This window comes from Echinops telfairi, unplaced genomic scaffold (assembly GCF_000313985.2).
Source record: "Echinops telfairi isolate 266 unplaced genomic scaffold, ASM31398v2 ScPeMD7_7469;HRSCAF=8507_1, whole genome shotgun sequence".
In the NCBI taxonomy this organism is placed as follows: Eukaryota; Metazoa; Chordata; class Mammalia; order Afrosoricida; family Tenrecidae; genus Echinops; species Echinops telfairi.
The window spans coordinates 70,156,172-70,165,395 of NW_022111373.1; the positions used below are offsets into that span (position 1 = coordinate 70,156,172).

General features: G+C 40.6%; 1 protein-coding gene across 1 annotated transcript in view; it reads right to left on the minus strand.

Annotated features, from left to right (window-relative positions):
• The window catches only part of MSH3 (mutS homolog 3), a 198,399-nt gene that overhangs the window by 88,069 nt on the left and 101,106 nt on the right, over nucleotides 1–9,224 (minus strand). The window contains 1 exon segment of the mRNA XM_045285208.1: nucleotides 3,854–3,986. Within this exon segment, the coding sequence (XP_045141143.1) occupies nucleotides 3,854–3,986 (133 nt within the window).

A 9,224-nucleotide genomic window follows, 5' to 3' on the forward strand; every position in this document is an offset into this window, starting at 1 on the left:
AACCAATCAACTGTGAGAGTAGGGTGAAACAAACATTTCCAGACATCATTAATTCCCACATCTTTCTCAGGAAGTCTCAAGAGGAAGTACACCACCAAAATGAAAGAGACGCCAAGAAGACAACGGGTTCAGAAATGAAAAGACTCAACTCAAAAAAAAACAAAAGGAATTTAAGATGATAACTATGCAACAGATATACAAGATAACCAGTTCAGACTGAATCAGGGTGGGAGGCTCTAAAAGATGGCTATTGAAAAAAATAATTTTAATAACGCATTTAATAAAAAGAAGTACAAAGAGACAGCAAACATTTCATTGCCTTCTAATTCCATGTTTTCTATTAACTTTTGGAAGTCCTATCATATACTAGAAAGAGGAAGATTTAGAGTTAAACTAATGATAAGTAGTAATAAGGAAGAATATGTATAACATGGATTAATGATAGGAACATATATTTTAAAAAATAATTAACAACAGGGAATAAAACTAATTGTAGCGAAAGAGAGGTTAGGGTCAATAGAACCGAAGTGGAATTCTCCATAAAGGCCATTGTACCTGGGAAACACACCCCATATGGGAGGCTAGACTGTTTGTGGTAATAAATGAAAGCGGAACCTGGAGCTCATGTATGATGCATTCATACAACGGTGAAAGGGGACATACAAGTAAAAGGCAGGGCATCAAAGAAATGGGAGAACCCCAGGTTTAGGATCATACTGAAAAAAATGTGGCCTTGGATGTGGACAAGTCCAGCTAAGCAGTTGTTCTCACCAACAAAATTCTGAATGCACTTGCCTTCAACATCTACTGAGTGCTATGATCCTTTTCAGGTATCTCTAAAACATCACTTGGTTACAAAACAGTTCTTACGTAAAATTAGTATGAGATGTAGTTAATAGTATTTTCAAAGATTTGAGTTTTTACTATCAAAAGAAGTGATGTTTTTAAATACGAGGCAGAGTCCAGGTGGGATCCTCCACTGTTATCATCATAAAAACATGAATCTCTGCATAGTCACAGCATATTCAACACAGCCTTTAGCCTGTGTTTATCACTTTCATAATATCCCAACAGAACATACCTCATCATTTTATGAAGCTCACATCAGTGGTACAGTCTGTACCCACATCACACATACAGTTGAATCATATTGAGAGTAAGTGAATGTGAAAGAACAGACACATCTAATGATATGTTCCAAGAGCCAGATAATGAATTTACAGTTGGTCTGTTCCCAAATCACTCCGGCTCTTTACTTTCCAAACCAATCTTTAAGTACATTCTTGTGTAAACACTGAAACAGTAACCAGAAACAGCTTCTGGGTGAGTCATAAATTCCTTCAGGAAAAGATAACAGTGCTCTTACTCTATACATTGGAGATTTTGAAATACATTAGAGTCTGGCTTTCACCAAAAGTCTGATACTTCTGTAAACACACCAACCTTATGAGATGTGTACATCAAACTAAAGTTTAGAAAATGGCAGGTGGCAGAGAGTAAGAAAAAAAAAAATCACAGACAGCCTGAGTCAGCTCTTTAGAAGCACAGCTGACATTTTTTTGTAGCTCTGCTCTTATTTTCTCTTGAGAAAAACAAAAATCTCTGACATCCGTCAGAGAAGTATTCCAAGCACTGAAGGCAAGATGGTTGGAACTCCACTGCTTACTGAAGAATAATACACACGGATTGTCAGGCACAGGGCCAAGCACACAATATCACAAATGGCTTCCAATCCGCGGCGTCTCCTCAAAAACAGCAAGCATAGACTTCCAACCAGCGGTGCGGTAGATTCTGTAATCACCAGTGAAGTACCGACAAACTGCACCAACCAATGGGCAACAGACTCCCCGACCCCAAGACAAGCTGCCCATCTCCCCGCCTCCAGATGCATATTCCCAGTTCTGGCTCGGACTTTGTTTACAAACTTGCCTGGGTCTACAACGAATCAACTCTTGGGCATTGCAATGTTCTCCAAGGCAGTACAGCTCATTCTAGTAAATTCTCTGAAGTGGAGGAGGCTGTGGGGTGGCAGAGAATGACGGGGACTCTGAAAAGAGGTCAACACTAGTCTGAGTCGGGACAGACTTGATGGCAGTGAGTCTGATTTTGAGTCAAAAATTAGTCACAACTAAAAGTAGAGTATAGACCATGTTTCCTAAAGTTAAATGATTACTTTGGCAAGGCTTTATATTTGGGCCTTTGCTTAAGACAAGTAGGGGGAGAGAGGGAGGAGACGGGAAAGGCAAGCCAAACAACTACATTCAAACTGGTGGTACCCAAACATCATGTCCACCAGAACCCCACAAAAGCGGTAAGGAGTTTAAATATTACGTTAAAATAATAATTCTGCTACTTACTAGAAAGCTATTGACCCTTTCTACATACCATTTCCTATTATTAAGGAGGTAATCACAGTATTTTGTCAATCACCTGTAAAGTTTTTTTGTTTGCATTTGGTTTTTTAAAAGCATTTTATTGAGGGCTCATACAACTCTTATCACAAGCCATACATACATCCATTATGTCAAGAATATTTGTACATTTGTTGCCATCACATTTCTCAAAACATTTGCTTTCCACTTGAGCCCTTGGTATCAGCTCATTTTTCCCTTACCTCCCTGCTCTCCCCTCCCTCATGAACCCTTGATAATTTATCAATTATTACTATTTTGTCATATCCTACACAGTCCAACGTCTCCCTACACCCACTTTTCTGCTGTCCATCCCCCAGGAAGGAGGTTATATGTACCTATAAAATTTTTATAGGGAACAACGGGTATAATGTATGTGAATAATTCTTGCAAAAGTTAAAACACTATGAACAATGTATTGATAATCATTATAAACATTGTTCATTGGTATTTTAATTTTACTTTAGGCATGTGTTGTTGAAGGTAGAGTCGATTACTTCCCTTTGTTACTGTTATGACTAAAAACCTACAGCTTAAGTGAGGAAAATCTAAAGGGTGCCTTGACTCACTTGCGCCATCCAAAGAGCTTGCATATTAATACCACTCACCGCAAATATTGTACCAGCAGATTTTTCCTTTGTTGTTTTTGTTGGCAGGTGCCATTCAGTTGGCTCTGACCCATAGTGACACTGAGCACAACAGAATGAAACACTGCACAGTCCTGTGCCATCCTCACAGCTGTTGCTCTGTCGGAGTCCACTGATGCAGCCACTGTGTCGATCCATTTCTTCAGGGGCCTTCCTCTTTTTCTCTGCCCTCCACTTTCCCAAACATGAAGTCCTTCCACAGGGACTGGTCTCTCCTGACAGTATGTCCCAAGTATGTAAGACGAAGTCTTACCCTCTTTGTTTCTAAGGAGCACTCTAGCCTTACTTCTTCCAAAACACATCTTTTCAATACAGATTTTCTTTCCTTTGGCTACAGCATATAAGGAGTTCTCTGAGATCAAAGAAAGTAGCAAGTCTAAGGAACTTCCCTGTTTTGCTATGAATGGTGAATGAAATATGAGAATATCTTGCACTATACCATAGTAGAAAGGGCCTATAATATGCACTGCTGACGGAGACTATGGAAGAAAGACACAGCTTTCTACTGCTGTAAAGAGTTACAGTCATAGAAACCCACAGGGGCCTCTATGTATCGGAATCAACTCAATGGCAGTGAGCTGAAAGCGAGCCGATGAGCCCAAGTGAGCAAACTTTACTTTTTTACATGGAAAAATGAAAACCCTTGCATGCGTGCAATTAACATTTGTGAGGATTCAGCAAAACTCTAAAAAACAATTCTCTAAGCCTTAGAGTCTAAGAAGTTTCTTTTAATATCCTGGAGCCCCATACGGAAGGGTATCATCAGCTGGAACAGATAGTTTCTATTACACTTACTTTTTTGTGATAGATGCTACAAAGTCCTCGCTCTATGTCTGGCAATTTGTGTAGATGATTTTCTATCTGACCAAACACACTAGATTCTGAATGGAGAACTTCAGATACAGCATCAAGTCGAGCATTTATTTCCCTGTGAGAAGAGAGTACGAATAATTAATAGATATGTTCAGAATTCATTTCCCATGCTAATATCTAAGGGTGTGAAGCAGTCACTTCCAAAAAGACAAGGAGACTTACCCTACAGATCTCAAAACAAAAAACCCAACAGCCCCCAAAACCCCTCACTACCAATTCTGACTCACAGCAACCCTACTGGACAGGGTATAACTGCCCTGTGAGCCTCTGAGGCTGTTAACTTTTTACAGGAGTAGAAAGCCTCATCTTTCTCCTACAGAGTGGCTGGTGGTTTCAAACTGCAGACCTTGTGGTTAGCCGCACAATGTGTAACTCCAGAACTCCTCTCCATATCTCCATCCCCTCATAATCATCTGAATCAGAGAGCAGGTACCCTACAAGGAAAGTCCTTGTAAGTGTGGTAGAGATTGGCTAGCTGTTCACCAGGTTTCCCTGTCCTCTGGACGTCTCCCAGTCTCCTCTACAGGTAAGTATGGTATGCACCTGAGTTATAGCCAATGCTGTGTGGCTATGAGTGGACTGTCCTTTTTCAGTCCTCCCCCCAAGTCCCGAGGCCCTGAAAACTGCCTGTGATCTTTGATTCTTTGTTTCCCCACTGGCCGGCTGGTTCTCGGAATCATCTGCGAGGCACGTCGCGTTACCACATCTGCCCAGGTCCTTAAGCACACCAGAAAGCCCTCCACTCCCACCATCCACAACTGGCTGGACTTCATGTTAGCAAGAAATCCATTTCTACTGTATCCAAACCATGGAGAGTGGGGATTTGATGCTACCACAGCAGCTTGCTTTCCGTGACTAAGATAGTAGAGGTCTACTGTTGGTAAGTGGCCCATTGTACTTGTCTACTGTCTGAATTGAAGGATCTCCTTCATTGAAAAACGTTCTGTAAACCCACTGCTTCCAGAGAGCCTTTGCAGACCGGGAGCAGCAACAGAAGGGGAAAGGGGTGAACAGAATGTGACATTAGAAGACACAGAAATTTTAAAAAAAAAGAAGAAGACACAGAAATGGCTGCACTTGGGGAGAAGTGGTGAGGCCCATGTCAACTACAAATGGAAGCCTGACTGACTAAACATGCCCATCAAAGGCCCACATTCGGTATGATGGTCATATTTGTATGAGACTGAGAACAGGAAACATATCTTGTGAAGAAGGGTCAATATTATTATTATCATCAATCATTTTATTGGGGGCTCTTACAGCTCATATAACAATCCATACGTCCATTATGTCAAGCACATTTGTACATACATTGCCATCATTCTTTTTGAAACATTTCTTTCTACTTGAACCTTTGGTAGAAGCTCATTTTTGCCTCCATCCCCCTAAATATTATTTTTAATGTATGAAAAAATGAGTGAACAAACAAGTAAGTGACTGAAAGAATAAAGTAATATTTGGAGGGCTAGGGAGACATCAATCACTGAACACATGTCCATGTACCACACGCAGTTCAATTGCTAGTGAACATGATTTTGAGGGGAAACTTTTCATGAGGATCCTACCTAGCTAACTGTAAAATCAGTACTTTACAACTAACTGGGTGGCCATAACTTTATCATCTTTGTAATCACCCTGTGAAGTCCTGTCATTTCACAACTCAGTTAATATAATAACGACAAGTCTCATTTTCTATTCCAGTTTCCCCTGGTTCACCCACTTTTCAGGGCAAGTCTTTGGTTTAGCATGACACAGTATATAAGACAGAACTTTGAAGACACATAAACTGCCCCTTCCCTTCTTCGCAGGCTCCCTTGAAACCATCCCACTTCTCTCCATCTCTGTGGCCACTCGTTGTTGTTGCTAGGGGCCACTGAGTCGGCTCCAACCCATAGTAACCATATGCACCACAGAACGAAACACTGCACAGTCGTGTGGCATCCTCAAAATTGTTCCTATGCCTGCGCCCACTGATGCAGCCATTGTGTCAACCTAACTTGTTGAGAGCCTTCCTCTTTTTCGCTGCCCTTCCACTTTACCAAACATGATATCCTTCTTTAGGGACTGATATATGGCCAAAGTATGGAAGACAAAGTCTTGCCATCCTTGCCTCTAAGGAGCACTCTGGCTGTACTTCTTCCAAGACAGACTGGTTTGTCCTTTCAGCAGTCCACTTTCAATATCCCTCTCCAGCACCACAGTTCAAATGCATGTATTCTTCTATGGTTTTCCTTATTCAATGTCCAACTTTCACATGCATATGATGCAATGGAGAATACCACGACTTGGGTCAGTAATATCCTTGCTCTTCAATACTCTAATGAGGTCTTGTGCAGCGGATTTACCTAATGCACATCTTTTGATCGCTTGACTGCTGCTTCCCTGAGCATTGATTGCAGACCCAACTAAGACCAAATCCTTGACAAGGTCACCCTTTCCTCCATTCATCATGATGTGACCTATCGGTCCAGTTGGGAGGATTTTGGTATTCCTTAATTTTTACTTAAACTAAAGTCACCGCCTTAGTTTCAGTAAACATTATTTCTCTCAAACACCATCCAACAGCCTGCTCACTTTCCTCCTCACATCTATTCCTGACCCTTGTCCCATTCCATTCTCTACAATGTGACCTGTATCTTACCCACTGCCCTCAAGTCAATTCCCATAGAAAGCCACCCTATAAAGGATTTCCAAGACTATACATCTTCCCAAGAGCAGTTAGCTTCATCTTTCTCCACAAAACAAAAGAACAAACTAAATTACAGCCTTTCAGTTAGCAAGCCAGCGCCTCACCCACAGCACTCCCAGGGGCCCGACAAGGCTCTAGATCGGGGTGATTCCCCATGCCACCCTTTTCCATTTCACCTTCTATTCCCTTTCCATAATGGAACTCAGAATTGTATCCGTTTCTTCTCTATTTTCATTTCTGCTAGACGACGAGCTCAGGGAAAAAGGTGATTATTCCTTCATCCCCACAGGTCTGGGATCACATTATAGTTATTTGTTGTGCTTGATAAATAGGTACTGAATTGAAGGCGACAATTTCTTGTGTAATGTCTGGTACTTAGAAACAATCAATAAATACATCTATTCCTCACTATCAAACATCTCGTTATGTATTTCTCAATTACAACAATCGGACATGTGTCTGCAGTAAAGAAGGCTGAGGCGTGTGGCCGTCATGGATGAGGTTACGTGTCACTTTGGCTGGGCCCTGCCATGCTTCCCTGTGTCTTCACAGTTACGTAATGATGTCGTTTAGTAGCGACGCAATTATGTGATTTGTTATAAAATGATGTAGTCATCCTCCATTTTGGAATCTTATAGGGCCATCCTTCATTTCTGAATAACACTGAGTTCTGTAGAATGCACTGATTTTTAGAATCTAACAGTTTTGATAAGTAAAAAGTAGGTTAATCAGCTCTTTTTCATTTCTGCAATGAATTTGCTTAGGAGTTCTGAGTAATATGCAGATTCCAAAGACTATATATAAAGTAGATCAAGAGAAGGGAGGAAGAAATTAAACTTCCTTTGCATGGGGCTGTTGTGAATAAAACAAGTCAATGTTTTCCCCTGAAGCTTACCAAAATGCTATACAAAAAAAAATTTTTTTTTCTTTTAACAACTCTTTCCTGCCTACGTAAAAGACGATAGCATTTTAAATCCACCAAGTGGATGCTGCAAAGAGGACAAGGACAGATAAAACAAAGCCATCTGTGAACGCAGATGACAATCTACAGAGACAGCCACCCTCAAAGATGACAGAGGCTTTTCAAAATATAGAAAGATCAGAGCACGGATGTGAACAAAAATCTACCAGATTTTTTTTAATAAACACACAGTGAAGTATTTCTTAAGGACTCTGAAGAAGTTGTGCCAAATTGGTTTGCAAGCTTGGAAAGTTCAAAGAAATCATCTTTGACTCAGCCTGGCAACAGCATGGGTAAAATTGGAATGCTCACACTTAAGTCATTTTTATTTTAACCCATTCTTTCTTTGATTGGAAGGCATAGCTCTAAGGTTAAAATTTGGACTCAGAATATAGGTGGTCTCTCTTTAAATTAAGGCTCTGTCATTTCCTATCGATTCAGCCTTACTCTAGCTTCCGTAACTATAAAACGAAAATAATAATAGTGTCTAACTTACACAGCTGTACAAAGAGCTCCATGATACAACTCAAGGGGGCTTCAAAACATTTGTGGAATTAAAATACAATAGAGTTTTCCCAAGAACATTATGGATCCCCTCGTACATGTGAAGTACTTAGTGGAGAGCGGGGTACATGGTAGATACGCAGTGAATGCTTTTCACCAATGTTGCCGAGGCGATAGTCATGACCTTACAGTACCAGTTTGGCTGATACTACAAAGAACAGCATGAGGAGGGAGAAAGAATGCCCAAACCTGGGAAAACGTGGAAAAACTATATGTAGACCCATCTTACAAAGAACCCTGGTGGCACAGTGGTTATATGTTGGGCTGCAATCTGTAACTGCCAGCTGCTCCTCGGAAGAAAGGTGGGGCTGTGTAAGCTCATGAACCATTCTCCTCTCAGAAGTTCTCAGGGTACGGTCTACTGTGCTATAGGCTCGCCATGAGTCGGCATTGATGCAATGGCATTGAGGCTGGTTTTTGAGAGACCAACCTTAATGCATACATATGCAAATGGATACACTGAGTAGCAAGAAAAGATGACACAAGGAGAGCGAGATTTAAGATTTCAAGGGCTAAATCCACGTGACTGGTGATTTGAAAATATGTTGGAACTATTAGTGGGTAGCATTAAAGAAGAAAGCTATAATCGATTATGAACGGCCAACAAAGCAGGTGAAAGTGTGTGAGGTACTGCTTACCACAAATTTCTAATCATTAGGGGCACCTCTAATTCCTCTTTTGTCTCCTACATGCAAGCTAGAATATAAATGATTAAGAATGACTTCTATTCTTTACATCTCAGACACTTCTGTCAGTAGCAATATTAACAGAGCATCCAAAGAATGAAAATGAAACAGTATGTCAGACCACAGAATAGAGAACTTAAATTCATGGCCATCAGTACTAAACAAAAGAAGAAGTAGAACTGTCACATAGAGAAAACAAAGTCATCACAACCGGACCAGTAAACAACATCATGAAAAATGTAAAAAATGAAGAAAACCTAAGAGATTTCATTTAACTTGGTCCACATCACTGTCCATGTAGCAGCAGTCAATACATCAAATGGCATCACGCACTGGGCAAATCTGCTGCAAAGCATCTCTTCAAAACATTAAAAAGCAAAACTGTGAAAAAAA